Source organism: Rana temporaria, chromosome 3, assembly GCF_905171775.1.
Source record: "Rana temporaria chromosome 3, aRanTem1.1, whole genome shotgun sequence".
In the NCBI taxonomy this organism is placed as follows: domain Eukaryota; kingdom Metazoa; phylum Chordata; class Amphibia; order Anura; family Ranidae; genus Rana; species Rana temporaria.
This window is the reverse complement of record NC_053491.1, coordinates 448,311,606-448,331,242: the sequence shown is the minus strand read 5'-3', so window position 1 is coordinate 448,331,242 and position 19,637 is coordinate 448,311,606. Positions and strand designations below refer to the sequence as shown.

The 19,637-nt window shown below is 49.1% G+C and overlaps 1 protein-coding gene across 2 annotated transcripts in view; it reads left to right on the top strand.

The window, feature by feature from the left end:
* The first annotated feature begins 7,612 nt into the window (after positions 1-7,612).
* The window catches only part of DCAF15 (DDB1 and CUL4 associated factor 15), a 24,721-nt gene continuing 12,696 nt past the window's right edge, over positions 7,613-19,637 (top strand). The window contains exons 1-3 of one of the 2 annotated variants that reach the window (XM_040346599.1): positions 7,613-7,769; positions 12,044-12,141; positions 16,206-16,341. In XM_040346599.1, coding sequence (XP_040202533.1) covers positions 7,683-7,769; positions 12,044-12,141; positions 16,206-16,341 — 321 coding nt within the window. In that variant the 5' untranslated portion in view covers positions 7,613-7,682. The remainder of the gene's footprint in view (positions 7,770-12,043; positions 12,142-16,205; positions 16,342-19,637) is intronic. The other variant, XM_040346598.1, reaches the window with a different exon arrangement.

Genomic DNA, 19,637 nt, shown 5'->3' with positions numbered 1-19,637 from the left:
AGCGCCATCTAGCGGCCATCAGAAAAATTGCAATCTATGATAGGACGGCGCAAGCCGTCCTATCTTAGATATGTTTAAGCGTATCTCTGTTAGAGAATACACTTAAACATAGGTAGGTGCAGATTCAGAGTTAGGTCGGCTTATCTGTAAATAAGCCGGCCTAACTCTTTCTGAATCTACCTATTTATGTGCACAAACTTGTGCTGTAAAAATATGTAAATAAAAGTGTTCAAAAATAGCAGTGCTTCAATAAAATTTTCAAAGTGCACAGTGCTCCAAAACAAAGTCCGGTAATAAAATGCTTGATTGGATATTCCCCAAAGTGCAATAGTGCTTGAAAAATGATGCTGCAATCCACCGCACGATCACTTAGTGTAGTTGTGCAGACCATGCTCCAATATATGGTAATGCTAGCCTCTCACCTTAAACAAAGCTATTATGAGCCAGTAATGAAGTCAAAGCCCAGCAGATTCAACTGCAGATCTGTGTCTCCAGGTCAGCCCCGTTGCTCCAATCACCCGGCCGCAGATCTCCCAGATCGCTCCCAGAATGGCACTCAATGAAAGCACAGTAGAATCCCCATAGTGTAGTAGGTAAACACGTTTTTAATAAAAATAATATAGCACTTACATTTAAAATGACTGCAATCAGCATACAGATGATACCAGCAGTGTGATTCAAATCTCAGCAGGTCTCCGCTCTCGGCCGCGAGTGGAGATGACGTCACTGATGGCTCTCCTCCTTTCTGACGCGTTGCGTGGCTGATCGACGCCACTTAGTCATAGGATCCTATGATCCAATTGATACAAAGCAGAGGATCAGCATACCAATAAGCCACCCAACATTTTCAGAAGGCAGTAGCAGCCTGAATTATATTATCATGATAACTGGTTTCCTCTACATCCCTGGTGCCCAACACGTAGCCCGCCAGCCCTCTGCATACGGCTGGCGAGTTACTGGGCACTAGTTAGACAACAGGGTGGCAGGAGCTTAAACACACTCTGTGGTTGGGGATGGGGGGGTAAAATGCGGGGCTGGGAATTACATTTCACTGTATGAGACCACCAATGGGGGCTATTATCGCATCCACTGACACCAGTGCTAGGGGTTATTATTGTGTCCACTGATACCAGTGCTGGGGGTTATTATTGTGTCCACTGATACCAGTGCTGGGGGTTATTATTGTGTCCACTGATACCAGTGCTGGGGGTTATTATTGTGTCCACTGATACCAGTGCTGGGGGTTATTATTGTGTCCACTGATACCAGTGCTGGGGGTTATTATTGTGTCCACTGATACCAGTGTTGGGGGTTATTATTGTGTCCGCTGGTACCAATGCAGAAGGTTATTACTGCATCTGCTGATGTTAAAGAGGAAATAAACTCGTATGCCGCGTACACACGATCGGACATTCCGACAACAAAACCGTGGATTTTTTTTCAGACGGAATGTCGGCTCAAACTTGTGTTGCATACACACAGTCACGCAAATGTTGTCTGAAATTCCGAAAGTCAAGAACGCCGTGACGTACAACACTATGACAAGCCGGGAAAAATGATTCCGAGCATGCGTTGAATTGATTCCGAGCATGCGTAGGATTTTTGTGCGTCGGAAATTGGCTACAGACGATCGGAAATTTCCAACAAGAACTTTTGTTGTCGGAAAAATTGAGAACCAGCTCTCAAATATTTGTTGTCGGAAATTCCGATAGCAAATGTCCGATGGAGCATACACACGGTCAGATTTTCGGACAACAAGCTCACATCCAACATTTGTTGTCGGACATTCCGACCGTGTGTATGCGGCATAACTGTTTTTTTTTTCTTCCCTGCAAATAAAGGCATAATGTGTTAGTATGCATCACTTACCTGCAAACGAAGCCCGCGTCGTCACCGCTGGAGGCTGCTTCCGTCTTCCTTTCGGGGGCCATGTACTCCGGATGTGTAACTGGCCGGAGCCGTGTGATGTCACTCCGGCGCATGCACGTGGGAGCTGTTGGTCACGGCACATGCTTCTGAAGAAACGGGACAGGCGGCTGTTCCTTTAGAACGCGTGCGCCGATGATGGAATCAGCACAGTATACAGTAAATATCTCCTAAACGGTGCATGTTTAGGAGATATTTACAGTACCTATAGGTAAGTCATATTATAGGCTTACCTATAGGTACAAATTATACAGGAAGGTTTATTTCTCTTTAATGTTTGGGGTTATAACTGCATCCACTGACACCAATGCACAGGGTTATTATTGCATGCGTTGACGCCAATGTTTGAGGTCATTGCCTCCACTGATGCAATATTTGGATTTACTATCACATCCACTGACAGCAATGCACAGGGTTATTATTGCATGCACTGACGCCAACGTTTGAGGTCATTGCCTCCACTGATGCAATGTTTGGGTTTACTATCACATCCACTGACAGCAATGTTCCTGCTATTACCTCATCCACTGTCACCAATGCTGGGTATTATTGTCGTGTCCACTGACAGCAATGCTGGGGGTTATAATTGTGTCCACTGAAAACAGTGTTGGAGGCGGTTATTATTATATCCACTGACACCAATGAATGGGATTATTATCGCATCCACCGACACCAATACTGGGTGTTATTATCCACTGACACAGTAATGGGAGTTATTATTGTTTGGTTTGGGCAGCCTTGTCCCCCCATATCACTGTATGAGGACATAATGAAGGTGAGGCCCTTTGTCCCCTCCATATCACTGTATGAGGTGAGGACACAATGAAGGTTAGTGGTGAGGCTCCTTGTCCCCCCATATCACTGTATGAGGTGAGGACAAAATTAAGGTGGGTGGTGATGTACCTTGTCCCCCCATATCACTGTATGAGGTGAGGACACAATGAAGGTGAGGCTCCTTGTCCCCCCATATCCCTGAATGAGGTGAGGACACAATGAAGGTGAGTCGTGATGTCGTCCCTTGTCCCCCCATATCACTGTATGAGGTGAGGACACAATGAAGGTGAGTGGTGATGCCCCTTGTCCTCCATATCACTGTATGAGGTGAGGGCACAATGAAGGTGAGTTGTGATGTCCCTCCATATCACTGTATGAAGTGAGGGCACAATGAAGGTGAGTGGCGATGTCCCTTGTCCCTCCATATCACTGTATGAGGTGAGTGAGGACACAATGAAGGTGAGTCTCCTCTTCCCCCATATCCCTGTATGAGGTGAGGACACAATGAAGGCGAGTGGTGATGTCCCTTGTCCCCCCATATCCCTGTATGAGGTGAGGACACAATGAAGGTGAGTGGTAAGGCTCCTTGTCCCTCCATATCACTGTATGAGGTGAGGACACATGGAAGGTGAGTGGTGATGTCCCTTCATATCACTGTATTAAGTGAGGACACAGTGAAGAAAAGTGGCGAGGCTCCTTGTCCCCCCATATCACTGTATGAGGTGAGGACACAATAAAGGTGAGTGGTGATGTCCCTTCATATCACTGTATGAGGTGAGGACACAATGAAGGTGAATGGTGAGGCTCCTTGTCCCCCCATATCACTGTATGAGGTGAGGACACAATGAAGGTGAGGCTCCTTGTCCCCCCATATCACTGTATGAGGTGAGGACACAATGAAGGTGAGTCTCCTTTTCCCCCATACAGTGAGGACACAATGAAGGTGAGTGGTGATGTCCCTTCATATCACTGTATGAGGTGAGGACACAATGAAGGTGAATGGTGAGTCTCCTTTTCCCCCATATCACTGTATGAGGTGAGGACACAATGAAGGTGAGGCTCCTTGTCGCCCCATATCACTGTATGAGGTGAGGACACAATGAAGGTGAGGCTCCTTGTCCCTCCATATCACTGTATGAGGTGAGGACACAATGAAGGTGAGGCTCCTTGTCCCTCCATATCACTGTATGAGGTGAGGACACAATGAAGGTGAGGCTCCTTGTCCCTCCATATCACTGTATGAGGTGAGGACACAATGAAGGTGAGGCTCCTGGTCCCCCCATATCACTGTATGAGGTGAGGACACAATGAAGGTGAGTCTCCTTGTCCCCCCATATCACTGTATGAGGTGAGGACACAATGAAGGTGAATTGTGAGTCTCCTTGTCCCCCCATATCACTGTATGAGGTGAGGACACAATGAAGGTGAGTCTCCTTGTCCCCCCATATCACTGTATGAGGTGAGGACACAATGAAGGTGAGGCTCCTGGTCCCCCCATATCACTGTATGAGGTGAGGACACAATGAAGGTGAGTCTCCTTGTCCCTCCATATCACTGTATGAGGTGAGGACACAATGAAGGTGAGCGGTGATGTCCCTTCATATCACTGTATGAGGTGAGGACACAATGAAGGTGAGGCTCCTTGTCCCCCCATATCACTGTATGAGGTGAGGACACAATGAAGGTGAGGCTCCTTGTCCCCCCATATCACTGTATGAGGTGAGGACACAATGAAGGTGAGTCTCCTTGTCCCCCCATATCACTGTATGAGGTGAGGACACAATGAAGGTGAATTGTGAGTCTCCTTGTCCCCCCATATCACTGTATGAGGTGAGGACACAATGAAGGTGAGTCTCCTTGTCCCCCCATATCACTGTATGAGGTGAGGACACAATGAAGGTGAGTCTCCTTGTCCCCCCATATCACTGTATGAGGTGAGGACACAATGAAGGTGAGTCTCCTTGTCCCCCCATATCACTGTATGAGGTGAGGACACAATGAAGGTGAGGCTCCTGGTCCCCCCATATCACTGTATGAGGTGAGGACACAATGAAGGTGAGTCTCCTTGTCCCCCCATATCACTGTATGAGGTGAGGACACAATGAAGGTGAGTCTCCTTGTCCCCCCATATCACTGTATGAGGTGAGGACACAATGAAGGTGAGTCTCCTTGTCCCCCCATATCACTGTATGAGGTGAGGACACAATGAAGGTGAGGCTCCTGGTCCCCCCATATCACTGTATGAGGTGAGGACACAATGAAGGTGAGTCTCCTTGTCCCTCCATATCACTGTATGAGGTGAGGACACAATGAAGGTGAGCGGTGATGTCCCTTCATATCACTGTATGAGGTGAGGACACAATGAAGGTGAGGTTCCTTGTCCTTCCATATCACTGTATGAGGTGAGAACACAATGAAGGTGAGGTTCCTTGTCCCCCCATATCACTGTATGAGGTGAGGACACAATGAAGGTGAGTCTCCTTGTCCCCCCATATCACTGTATGAGGTGAGGACACAATGAAGGTGAGTCTCCTTGTCCCCCCATATCACTGTATGAGGTGAGGACACAATGAAGGTGAGTCTCCTTGTCCCCCCATATCACTGTATGAGGTGAGGACACAATGAAGGTGAGGCTCCTGGTCCCCCCATATCACTGTATGAGGTGAGGACACAATGAAGGTGAGGCTCCTTGTCCCTCCATATCACTGTATGAGGTGAGGACACAATAAAGGTGAGGCTCCTTGTCCCTCCATATCACTGTATGAGGTGAGGACACAATAAAGGTGAGGCTCCTGGTCCCCCCATATCACTGTATGAGGTGAGGACACAATGAAGGTGAGTCTCCTTGTCCCTCCATATCACTGTATGAGGTGAGGACACAATGAAGGTGAGCGGTGATGTCCCTTCATATCACTGTATGAGGTGAGGACACAATGAAGGTGAGGTTCCTTGTCCTTCCATATCACTGTATGAGGTGAGGACACAATGAAGGTGAGGCTCCTTGTCCTTCCATATCACTGTATGAGGTGAGGACACAATGAAGGTGAGGTTCCTTGTCCCCCCATATCACTGTATGAGGTGAGGACACAATGAAGGTGAGTCTCCTTGTCCCCCCATATCACTGTATGAGGTGAGGACACAATGAAGGTGAGCGGTGATGTCCCTTCATATCACTGTATGAGGTGAGGACACAATGAAGGTGAGGTTCCTTGTCCTTCCATATCACTGTATGAGGTGAGGACACAATGAAGGTGAGGCTCCTTGTCCTTCCATATCACTGTATGAGGTGAGGACACAATGAAGGTGAGGTTCCTTGTCCCCCCATATCACTGTATGAGGTGAGGACACAATGAATGTGAGTCTCCTTGTCCCCCCATATCACTGTATGAGGTGAGGACACAATGAAGGTGAATCTCCTTGTCCCTCCATATCACTGTATGAGGTGAGGACACAATGAAGGTGAGCGGTGATGTCCCTTCATATCACTGTATGAGGTGAGGACACAATGAAGGTGAGCGGTGATGTCCCTTCATATCACTGTATGAGGTGAGGACACAATGAAGGTGAGGTTCCTTGTCCTTCCATATCACTGTATGAGGTGAGGACACAATGAAGGTGAGGTTCCTTGTCCCCCCATATCACTGTATGAGGTGAGGACACAATGAAGGTGAGGTTCCTTGTCCCCCCATATCACTGTATGAGGTGAGGACACAATGAAGGTGAGTCTCCTTGTCCCCCCATATCACTGTATGAGGTGAGGACACAATGAAGGTGAGTCTCCTTGTCCCCCCATATCACTGTATGAGGTGAGGACACAATGAAGGTGAGTCTCCTTGTCCCCCCATATCACTGTATGAGGTGAGGACACAATGAAGGTGAGGCTCCTGGTCCCCCCATATCACTGTATGAGGTGAGGACACAATGAAGGTGAGGCTCCTTGTCCCTCCATATCACTGTATGAGGTGAGGACACAATAAAGGTGAGGCTCCTTGTCCCTCCATATCACTGTATGAGGTGAGGACACAATAAAGGTGAGGCTCCTGGTCCCCCCATATCACTGTATGAGGTGAGGACACAATGAAGGTGAGTCTCCTTGTCCCTCCATATCACTGTATGAGGTGAGGACACAATGAAGGTGAGCGGTGATGTCCCTTCATATCACTGTATGAGGTGAGGACACAATGAAGGTGAGGTTCCTTGTCCTTCCATATCACTGTATGAGGTGAGGACACAATGAAGGTGAGGCTCCTTGTCCTTCCATATCACTGTATGAGGTGAGGACACAATGAAGGTGAGGTTCCTTGTCCCCCCATATCACTGTATGAGGTGAGGACACAAGGAAGGTGAGTCTTCTTGTCCCCCCATATCACTGTATGAGGTGAGGACACAATGAAGGTGAGGCTCCTTGTCCCTCCATATCACTGTATGAGGTGAGGACACAATGAAGGTGAGGCTCCTTGTCCTTCCATATCACTGTATGAGGTGAGGACACAATGAAGGTGAGGTTCCTTGTCCCCCCATATCACTGTATGAGGTGAGGACACAATGAAGGTGAGGTTCCTTGTCCCCCCATATCACTGTATGAGGTGAGGACACAATGAATGTGAGTCTCCTTGTCCCCCCATATCACTGTATGAGGTGAGGACACAATGAAGGTGAATCTCCTTGTCCCTCCATATCCCCGTATGTGAGGACACAATGAAGCCATCACACTGCACCCAGCTATGCAGTACTGAGCAGCGCTGAGCGCTCATGAGCTCAGCCCAGGCGTCTGCAGTGTTACCATGGGGCCTGGTGGTCCCGCCCCTCCCCCTGGCGCGCTGATTGGTCAGATTCTCCTGCAGGACAAAACTCGGCTTCAATCACATCGCGGGAACTTCAAGTTCTCCTCCCGCCAATCAGCGCGCGGGGAGCACCGGGACGCGACGTCACAGGAAAGGAGGGCGGGATTGGTTGCCGGAAGCGAAGGCACCGGCGGGGAAATGGCGCCGAGCTCGAAATCGGACCGGGGCGCGAGCCGGAAATGGGGACCCCGGGACCACGTGATACGACAGCTGGACCGGGTGAAGGTACCGGGAGGGGTGGGTCCGGGGGTGAAAAGGAAGGCTGAGGGGGGCTGGGAGGTGTTATTACTGAGGGGGCAGGATTATAGAGAGCGGAGGTGGGGACAGGGACAATAATAAACCGGGGGGAGGGGGAGAGTAATAAAGAGAGAGGGGGCTGGAGTGTAATAAGGGGAAGGGGGATGGGCTGGAGTGTAATAAGGGGAAGGGGGATGGGCTGGAGTGTAATAAGGGGAAGGGGGGTGGGCTGGAGTGTAATAAGGGCAAGGGGGATGGGCTGGAGTGTAGGAAGGGGGATGGGCTGGAGTGTAATAAAGGGAAGGGGGATGGGCTGGAGTGTAATAAAGGGAAGGGGGATGGGCTGGAGTGTAATAAGGAGAAGGGGGATGGGCTGGAGTGTAATAAAGGGAAGGGGGATGGGCTGGAGTGTAATAAAGGGAAGGGGGATGGGCTGGAGTGTAATAAAGGGAAGGGGGATGGGCTGGAGTGTAATAAAGGGAAGGGGGATGGGCTGGAGTGTAATAAAGGGAAGGGGGATGGGCTGGAGTGTAATAAAGGGAAGGGGGATGGGCTGGAGTGTAATAAAGGGAAGGGGGTGGGCTGGAGTGTAATAAAGGGAAGGGGGTGGGCTGGAGTGTAATAAAGGGAAGGGGGATGGGCTGAAGCGTAATAAGGGGGATGGGCTGAAGCGTAATAAGAAGAAGGGGGATGGGCTGAAGCGTAATAAGAAGAAGGGGGATGGGCTGAAGCGTAATAAGAAGAAGGGGGATGGGCTGAAGCGTAATAAGAAGAAGGGGGATGGGCTGAAGCGTAATAAGGAGAAGGGGGGGGGTGGGCTGAAGCGTAATAAGGAGAAGGGGGATGGGCTGAAGCGTAATAAGGAGAAGGGGGATGGGCTGAAGCGTAATAAGGAGAAGGGGGATGGGCTGAAGCGTAATAAGGAGAAGGGGGATGGGCTGAAGCGTAATAAGGAGAAGGGGGATGGGCTGAAGCGTAACAAAGGGAAGGGGGATGGGCTGAAGCATGATATGGAGAAGGGGGATGGGCTGGAGCGTAATAAGAAAGGGGGATGGGCTGGAGTGCAATAAGGAGAGGGGGAGGGACTGCAGTGTAAAAAAAAAAAGGGTTGGGGAAGGGGGGTGGGAAGGGGGCAGGGAGTAATAAGGAAGGGGGAGGGCTGGAGTGCAATAAGGAGAGGGGGAAGGACTGGAATGTAATAAAGGGGCGGGTGTAATAAGGAAGGGGGATGGGCTTTAGCCTAATAAAGGGGAGGGAGCAGTTTGTAATAAGTGGGATGGGCTGGTGTACAAAGAAGGGGAGGGGCTGGATTGTAATAAGGGGAGAGGATAGAGCGTAATAAGTAGAGGGGCCAGAGCATAAAGGACTGGAGTTAGAGTGTAATAAGGAGAGGGGGAGGGATGGAGCGTAGTAAGAGGGGGACTGGAGTGCAATAAGGAGAGATGAGGGGTTGAGTGTAATAAATGGAATGTAATACAGAGAGGGAGGAGCGTAGTGTAATAAGGGGAGGGGTCGGAGCATAATAAGGATGAGAGGGAGTGTAGTGCAATAAGGAGAGGAGGAGGGACCAACATGTAATAGGAACATACGGCATTATGGCCACTACCGTGTTCCCCCCGATAATAAGACCTAGCCTTCCTTTCCAGGAGGGATGTAATATAAGACCTACCCTGGAAATAAGCCCTAGTTTAAAATGCTTGTAAAATCTTATAATCCACTTTATTACAGCAGTATATAATGTACAATGTGTGTGTTTCTGTAATATAATTGTGGGGAAGAGAGCTCCGGGGGGGGGGGGGGGGGTACAAGGAGCGCAGAGCGGCGCTATAACGAAGGTATTTGGCACGTTTATATTACAGAAACGCACACATTGTACAATATATAATAGTGTAATAGAGTGGATTCTAGGATTGTACAAGCATTATAACTCGGATCACACTGGGGATTCCTGACAGGGAGAGGGAGAGGGGGAGGGAAGACCATACATCACATGGTAAGACCTACCCCGAAAATAAGCCCTACTGTGTCTTTTGTTGCCAAAAATAATATAAGACCCAGGCTTATTTCCGGGGAAACACGGTGGGTGGAGCTGACAGTGCAGGAAATATAAATGTGATGTAAGAAGGAATACAATGTAACCATTTTATAGGATTGGGAAATGTAAGGCGTGTATTTCCTGGGCTCCTCCCCCAGTCAGTGTGTAATGTCATACAAGTAATACAGAAGATTGGGTGTGAGGAGGGTCCGGTGATCAGTGGAGGAACGTCCGTACACTCTGTGAGGGGGGGGAAGTCTGTACACACTGGGGGGGGGAGACGACGTCTGTACACACTGGGGGGGGGAGACGACGTCTGTACACACTGGGGGGGGGATGTCCGTCTGTACACACTGTGGGGGGGAGACGACGTCTGTACACACTGTGGGGGGGAGACGACGTCTGTACACACTGGGGGGGGGAGACGACGTCTGTACACACTGGGGGGGGGGAACGTCCGTCCGTACACACTGTGGGGGGGAGACGACGTCTGTACACACTGGGGGGGGGGAACGTCCGTCCGTACACACTGTGGGGGGGAGACGACGTCTGTACACACTGGGGGGGGAACGTCCGTCCGTACACACTGGGGGGGGGGGAGACGACGTCTGTACACACGGGGGGGGGACGTCCGTCCGTACACACTGGGGGGGGGGGAACGTCCGTCCGTACACACTGTGGGGGGGGAGACGACGTCTGTACACACTGGGGGGGGGGGAACGTCCGTCCGTACACACTGTGGGGGGGAGACGACGTCTGTACACACTGGGGGGGGAAACGTCCGTACACACTGGGGGGGGGGGGAGGGCGTCTGTACACACGGGGGGGGGGACGTCCGTCCGTACACACTGGGGGGGGGGGAACGTCCGTACACACTGGGGGGGGAGACGACGTCTGTACACACTGGGGGGGGGGGGGGGAACGTCTGTCCGTACACACTGGGGGGGGGAGACGACGTCTGTACACACTGGGGGGGGGACATCCATACACACTGGGGGGGGGGAATGTCCATACACTCTGGGGGGAGGGGGGGGAAATGTCCATACACTCTGGGGGGGGGGGGGGGGGGGGGAAATGTCCATACACTCTGGGTGGGGGGGGGGGGGGGGAAATGTCCATACACTCTGGGTGGGGGGGAGGGAGGGGGAAATGTCCATACACTCTGGGGGGGGGGAGGGAGGGGGAAATGTCCATACACTCTGGGGGGGGGGGGGGTGGGGGGAAATGTCCATACACTCTGGGGGGGGGGGGGTGGGGGGAAATGTCCATACACTCTGGAGGGGTGGGGTGGGAAATGTCCATACACTCTGGGTGGGGGGGTGGTGGGAAATGTCCATACACTCTGGGTGGGGGGGAGGGAGGGGGAAATGTCCATACACTCTGGGTGGGGGGGAGGGAGGGGGAAATGTCCATACACTCTGGGTGGGGGGGAGGGAGGGGGAAATGTCCATACACTCTGGGTGGGGGGGAGGGAGGGGGAAATGTCCATACACTCTGGGTGGGGGGGAGGGAGGGGGAAATGTCCATACACTCTGGGTGGGGGGGAGGGAGGGGGAAATGTCCATACACTCTGGGTGGGGGGGGGGGGGTGTTGGGAAATGTCCATACACTCTGGGTGGGGGGGGGGGTGGGGGGAAATGTCCATACACTCTGGGGGGGAGGGGTGGGGTGGGAAATGTCCATACACTCTGGGTGGGGGGGGGGAATGTCCATACACTCTGGGTGGGGGGGGGGGTGTTGGGAAATGTCCATACACTCTGGGGGGGAGGGGTGGGGTGGGAAATGTCCATACACTCTGGGTGGGGGGGGGGAAATGTCCATACACTCTGGGTGGGGGGGGGTGGTGGGAAATGTCCATACACTCTGGGGGGGAGGGGTGGGGTGGGAAATGTCCATACACTCTGGGTGGGGGGGGAAATGTCCATACACTCTGGGGGGGGGGGGTGGTGGGAAATGTCCATACACTCTGGGAGGGGGGGTGGTGGGAAATGTCCATACACTCTGGGTGGGGGGGAGGGGGGGTGGTGGGAAATGTCCATACAATCTGGGTGGGGGGGGGGGGAATGTCTGTGACCCCTCAGTGTGTGGGTATCAGATCCATGGACTCTCCTGGTCTCTCTCCCGCCTCCTGTAGTAGAAGACCCTCCCCCTCCTTGCTCCTATAAATGTTGGTATTTTATTTCCTGTATGTGATCCCGGAATAAGGAAAGGTTTCTCTCTTCCTCAGATCACAGGTCAGCTCTCCCCTCGTCTGTTCCGGAAGCTTCCACCCCGCCTCTGTGTGTCTCTGCGCAATATTGTGGATGAGGAGATCCTACAAAAAGGGTAAATATGGCATCCTTACCACACACCGCCCGGGAGGGTGCCGCTTGGTTTACACACCAACTCATCCCTCACCTTTATTACATTCCAGGGGCATCCAAACAAAAAGTGTTCAAAGAATTCCAGTTTGTTTTTCTTAGGAAACGGTCAACTGCCATCGGCTGCAGAGATGGATCCTTGCTCTCTGTGCGGAAGCGGTGGTCTCTCTGCAGAGATCTGACATGACATGGGCACCATTCGGAGAATGCTTTGCATTTTCTAAAAAAATACAAAAAGGGAGATTTACTAAAACTGGTGCACACAGAATCTGAGGCAGTTGTGCAAGGTAGCCAATCAGCTTGTTCAATTAAGCTTCAACAATAAAACCTGGAAGCGGATTGGTTTCTATGTAGAGCTGCACCAGATTGTGCACTCTCCAGTTTTAGTAAATCTCCTTCCTTAGTGTTTTCTGATTGTATGATGTAGAGGGGCGGGGCTGTGCGCTGCCCCCATCCTGTCCAATCAGAGGACGCTTTGCATTCATTCAGAAAATCCAAAGCATTCTTTGGTGCCCAGCCGACCTCCTGTGTTCTCAATGCAGCAGATCTTGGTGAGGGACCTGGAAGCTAGCAGAGATCACTGGAGTAGGGGTGTCCAAGGGATTTCCAGCTTCCAGGGACATCAGACAAGTATCTCATATAAAGAGTTGCATTGGGTCCAAGATTTTTTATATATATATATATATATATATATATATATATATATATATATATATATATATATATATATATATATATATATATATATATATATTCGTATTTATCCCGGTATAACGCGCTCCCGCGTATACCGCACACCCCTAAAGTTGCCCCCAATCCTGTGGAAAAAAAGTTTTTTTTTTTTGTACTTACAGTTTTGGTGTCTTGCGCGGCGGCCTCGTCGGGTCCGGTGTCCTTCTGGACGTGAGCGCGGAAGGAGCCGAGACTGCCCGACTATACCCGAGTGTACTGCGCTCGGTATATGTCGGAGCAGTATTCAAAACTCGGCGCGGGAAACTGGGTATCGGCGTATACCGCGCACCCACGATTTTGCCTTTTTTTTCAGGGCAAAAAAGTGTGCGGTATACGCCGATAAATACGGTATATGTGTATGTATGTATGTATGTGTATGTGTGTGTGTGTGTGTGTGTGTGTGTGTGTGTGTGTGTATATATATATATATATATATGGGTTTTACCGATACTGAGCATTTGCGCGAGTACTTGTACTCGTGCAAATGCTCCCGATGCTTTTTTTTTTTTTCCCCACAAATAGAGCTTTCTTTTGGTGGTATTTGATCACATCTGCGGTTTTTATTTTTTGCGCTATAAATAAAAATAGAGCGACAATTTTGAAAAAAATGCAATATTTTTTACTTTTTGCTATAATAAATATCCCCCAAAAACATATATAAATTTTTTTTTTTCTCAGTTTAGGCCGATACGTATTCTTCTACCTATTTTTGGTAAAAAAAATCGCAATAAGCGTTTATCGATTGGTTTGCGCAAAATTTATAGTGTTTACAAAATAGGGGATAGTTTTATTGCATTTTTATTTTTATTTTTTTACTACTAATGGCGGCGATCAGCTATTTATTTATTTATTTATTTATTTTTCCGTGACTGCGACATTATGGCGGACACTTCGGACAATTTTGACACATTTTTGGGACCACTGTCATTTTCACAGCAAAAAATGCATTGTTTATTGTGAAAATGACAGTTGCAGTTTGGGAGTTAACCACAGGGGGCGCTGAAGGTGTTATGTGTGACCTCAAGTGTGTTTACAACTGTAGGGGTGTGTGGCTGTAGGTCTGACGTCATTGATTGTGCGTCCCTATATCAGGGAACACACAATCGATGACGCGGACCAGTTTCAGCAGACGTGTTCGGTCGTGTGTACGGCCGACCGGACAGGTTTCCAGCGGACATTTGTCCAGCTGACCGTTTTGCAGCTGACAAATGTTTCTTAGCATGCGAAGAAACGTGTCCGCTGGAAGCCTGTCCGTCGGACATGTTCGGTCGTCTGTACAGACTCACCGTACATGTCCGCTTGGCCGCCATCCCTCGCATGCGTCAAAGTGATTTGACGCATGCGTGGAAGCATTGACCTTCCAGGGCCGCGACGGTGCGGCCACGTCACCGCGTATCGTGTACGCGCGGATTTCTGTCTGATGGTGTGTACAACCATCAGACAGAAATCTTCGGGCGGACATGTCCGCTGAAAACGGTCTGGCGGACCGATTTCAGCGGACAGTCCGTCCGTGTGTACGACGGCTTAGATTCAGAGTTACGATGGCGTATCTACTGATACGCCGGCTTAACTCTTTCTGAATCTAGCTAACTGTTTCTAGTCTCAGATCATTTAAGGCTCCTTTCACACAGCAAGCCGCTCAGATTCGCCTGTTCATTTTTCAGGCAGAGCCGAGCGGGCCATTCATTGACTCCTATGGAGAGACGGATTTCAGTTGAGATGTGTCCGCTGACACCCATCTGCCAACCGACATGCTAAAATCAGATGTATAGTGATACGTTCGCCATCTGTCTTGGCGGATCGGATGAGATGGACATGCTGTTTTCGTTCGATCTCTTCATAGGAATCAGCGGTACTCTGACAGGTCCCTCCCTGCTCAGTGAGCGGAGCTGGACCTGTCATCCGCCAGCATAGATCAACGGAGCGATCCCTGCTGAGCTGGCGGACTCCGCTAAATGGATCTGCCTCGTGTGAATGAGGCCTACAACTCCTAAGTCTTCAAAGACTCCACATTGCACCTGCTTTTTTTTATATATATTTTTTTTATATATATTTTTTTCTTTATAGAGATTGGGCTTGTGCTGATAAGTTGCTTGCTTCCCCAAAGGTGCTTGTTAGCAGTGTATCCCTTGTGAGGATTTTGTTCAGAAGTGATGTATTCCCACTGAACCTGGCTGGGTCTCACCTTGGTACTGTGCTTGCTCTAATGGTTAAGATGCATCTGTCTTCCAGCACCCAACATGCAGTTGGAAGCTCTGTTTTCATTGATGGGTCCGGCTCTACACCTGATTCAGGCTGCTTTACTTTGTTATATCATGTCTGACTGGTCAGAACCCTTTAATGCTGAACTTTACCCAAAAGGGGAGGTTTGCTTGTTTGCATCCCACATTTGTCACTTTTTAGGGGGAACAGGTACCTTGTTTTGACAGGTACCCGCTCCTACTTCCGGTCAGATCACTGCGGCGATCTGTGTGGCAGTTCGCTCCTCCCAGTCCCTGCTGCCTTCTGGGACATGTCACAGGTTTCGGAAGACTGCGGGACCATTCAGAAAGTATAGCACGACTCGCGCATTTAGGCCCCATTCACGCCTGTAGCTTGAAGCCTGAAGCTACAAAACGCTGGAGGGGAAAAAAATAAAATCAACCCCTTCACTGCCAGTGTCATTTTCACAGTAACCAGTGCATTTTTATAGCACTGATCGCTGTAAAAATAACAATGGTCCCAAAAATGTGTCCGCCACAATGTCGTCACGATAAAAATCCAGATCGCCGCGATTACTATTAAAAAAAATAATTAATAAAAATGCTAAAAAACGATCCCCTATTTTGTAGACGCTAACTTTTGCGCAAACCAAACGCTTATTGTGATTTTTTTTTTTTTTACCAAAAATATGTAGCATACGTATCGGCCTAAACTGAGGAAAAACATGTTTTTATATCTTTTTGGGGGATATTTATTGCAAAAAGTTTCAAAATTGTCGCTCTATTTTTGTTTATAGCGCAAAAAAAAAAACGTAGAGGTGATCAAATGCCACCAAAAGAAACTGTTTGTTTGAAAAAAGGTCATCAATTTTGTTTGGGAGCCACGTCGCACGACCGCGCAATTGTCAGTTAAAGCGAAGCAGTGCCGAATTGCAAAAAGTGGCCCTGGTCTTTTGTGCTAGAACACACTTGCTGCCTTCATATTCCTACTGCAGCTGGCAGCTCCATTTTCTGTAATTCCTCCTCTGCGCGGCACCAGCCCCTCCATACATTCTCTGTTCTTCCATTGACTTGTATGTGTTTTCTGTCCCTGCAGACACATCTTCCTGGGTTTCTCCAAGTGTGGCCGCTTTGTGTTGTCATACACCAGTGATGTCCTGGACGATGACTTCTCCTTCTACTCCTATCACCTGTACTGGTGGCATTTCCAGGGGCACAGCAAGCTGCGTTTGGTAAGAGCCATTTCGTGTTAAGACTTTTCACTAACCGACACCAAAATCTGAACTTATCTGTTACAGCTGTGCAGAAATTCACAAATTGTGGCTGCCAAATAGATGTTTTGAGCCCAACAGTCCACTGTGGATAGTCACCAAGAGGGCGGCAGTAAGGTTTACAAATGATCTCGCGCTGCACGTATACAGCTTTGAGGGTCAAGGCACGAGAAGTTCCTTTTAGGGCAGGTGTCCCCAACCCCTGGCCTGTGGACCAGTGCCTTGCTTGAAGCCAGGCCGCACTGAAGGAGGTGGGCAAGCAGAGACCAGAGCATCATTGCTTGTGTCACTGTATGCCCGATTTCTCAAATCTCATAGGAGCGGAACCCTGTAACCAACTGTATATGTGCTGGTTTGCTACTCCGGCCGGATTCCTTGCAAGGTCGTAGCACTGGGGAGAGGCTTTAGTATTTGTAAGTTTTTTTCACTGCACAAAAACCCTTACAAAGTGACAAGCTGCATGTAGTGGCTGTGGTGAGGTGATGTATTTTAGTATATACTACAATGTAATAGTAGAAATAATGGGCTAGATTCAGTAAGAAGTTACGTCGGCGTATCTGTTGATACGCCGCGTAACTTCTAGGATGCTCCGGCGTATCTTTTTTTCTGTATTCAGAAGGCAAGATACGCCGGAATTTTGCTAAGATACGACTGACGTAAGTCTCTTACGCCGTCGTATCTTAGGGTGCATATTTACGCTGGCCGCTAGGTGGCGCTTCTGTTGATTTCGGCGTAGAATATGCAAATGAGCTAGATACGCCGATTCAGAAACGTACGTGCGCCCGGCAAATTTTTTTACGTAAGGCTTTTTCCGGCGTAAGGTTACTCCTGCTATGAGGAGTATCCAATGTTAAGTATGGACGTCGGGACAGCGTCGAATTTTGCGTCGTTTGCGTAAGTCATTCGCGAATAGGGCTTTGCGTAAATTACGTTCACGTCGAAAGCATTAACTATTTGCGACGTGATTAGGAGCATGCGCACTGAGATACGTTCACGGACGGCGCTTGCGCCGTTCGTTAGAGACGTCATTTACGTGGGGTCATGTTTTATTTACATAAAACACGCCCACCTCTTCACAATTTGAATTCGGCGCGCTTACGCCGGCAGATTTACGCTGCGCCGCCGTAACTTAGGGTGCAGGTTCTTTGTGAATCCAGCCCCAGCCTCACTAAGTTACGGCGGCGTATCTGAGATACGCTACGCCCGCACAAACTTACGGCGGGCTATCTGAATCTAGCCCAGTGTTTCTCAATTCCAGTCCTCAGGCCCCCCCAACAGGTCAGGTTTTCAGGATTTCCATTATTTTGCACAGGTGATTTGATCAGTTTCACTGCCTTAGTAATCACCACAGCCTTTTCATCTGAGGGAAATCCTGAAAACCTGACCTGTTGGGGGGGGCCTGAGGACTGGAATTGAGAAACACTGATCTAGCCCAACGTGTTTCAATCATCCAGGCACCATATTAACCATGGTGTCGGGATGATTGAAGTGCTAACACCCATCCCTCCCACCCAGTCCTTGTCAAAAAATTTCTTCCGTGAAAGTGGTTCTTGGTGCCAAAAGGTTGGGAACTGCTGTTTTGGGGTATTTCTTAAAGGGGTTGTAAAGGTACAATTCCCCCCCCCCCCCTAAATAGCTTCCTTTACCTCAGTGCAGTCCTCCTTCACTTACCTCATCCTTCCATTTTGCTTTTAAATGTCCTTATTTCTTCTGAGAAATCCTCACTTCCTTTTCTTCTGTCTGTAACTCCACACAATAATGCAAGACTTTCTCCCTGGTGTGGAGTGTTGTGCTCGCCCCCTCCCTTGGACTACAGGAGAGTCAGGAAGCCAACTAGCACACAGCTCCTTTCTCTATCTGCAACATAGAGAGCGCCCTGACTCTCCTGTAGCCCAAGGGAGGGGGCGAGCACGACTCTCCACACCAGGGAGAAAGCCTTGCATTACTGTGTGGAGTTACAGACAGAAGAACAGGAAGTGAGGATTTCTCAGAAGAAATAAGGACATTTAACAGCAAAATGGAAGGATGGGGTAAGTGAAGGAGGACTTCACTGAGGTAAAGGAAGCTATTTAGGGGGAAAAAATTGTACCTTTACAACCCCTTTAAGCCTCATACACACGTTCGGATTATACGGTGGGAATTGTGTGATCGAAAAAAAAAGACAGTTAAAAGGACTTTTTATTTAGACAGGTTTTTCTCTGCAAGTCTGTTAATTTTCACTGAACAATAAAAAGAGGATTGCTCAGAGCTGGATTAACTCTGTGTGGCAAGACTGGTCGCAGATGATAGGAAATCTTTAGGTGGATTCAGAAAGACTTAGGCTGGCGTATCAGTAGATACGCCAGCCTAAGTCTGAATCTGCGCCAACGCTAATTTAAGCGTATTCTGGTAACCAGATACGCTTAAATTAGGCTCAGATACGAGCGGCGTAAGTGTCTTACACCGTCGTATGCTAAAGTGTGCTTTTTAGGCTGACCGCTAGGTGGCGCTTCCATTGCGGTCGGCCTAGAATATGTAAATGAGTAGATACGCCGATTCACGAACGTACGCTTGCCCGACGCAGTAAAGATACGCCGTTTACGTAACGCACTTTCAGGCCTAAAGTTATTCCATCAAATAGCTGGAATAGTAATGTTAAGTATTGCCGTCGTTCCCGCATCGAAATTTGAAAATTTTACGTCGTTTGCGTAAGTCGTCCGTGAATAGGGATTTACGTAATTTACGTCCACGTCTAAACCAATAGGACCGTGCGGCGTACTTTGCCGCAATGCACACTGGGATATGTACACAGACGGCGCATGCCTTGTTTGTAAAATACATCAATCACGTCAGGTCAACCCCCATTAACATAAAACACGCCCCCTCAGCCGAATTTGAATTAGGCGCACTTACGCCCGCCTGATTTACGCTACGCCGCCGTAACTTAGCAAGCAAGTACTTTGTGAATCATGTACTTGCCTCGCTAACTTACAACGGCGTAGTGTAAACACTACGCCGCCGCAAAGTTAAGGCGCTCTACTTGAATCCACCTATATATTCTCTACATTGTGACAAAAAAAAAAAAAAAAAAAAGATTTTGGGTTTACATCCACTTTAACACTCTTATGTTAGACCTTTTTGGATCATTCCCGAACAGATCAGCTGCAGTACACACGGGGCCGCCCAACATTAATTTTTTTGCATGGAAGTCGCTGGTCGATAATTTTCAAAGGCTGATATATATCGGTGCATCCCTGATTTTAAATAGGTTTTAGCCC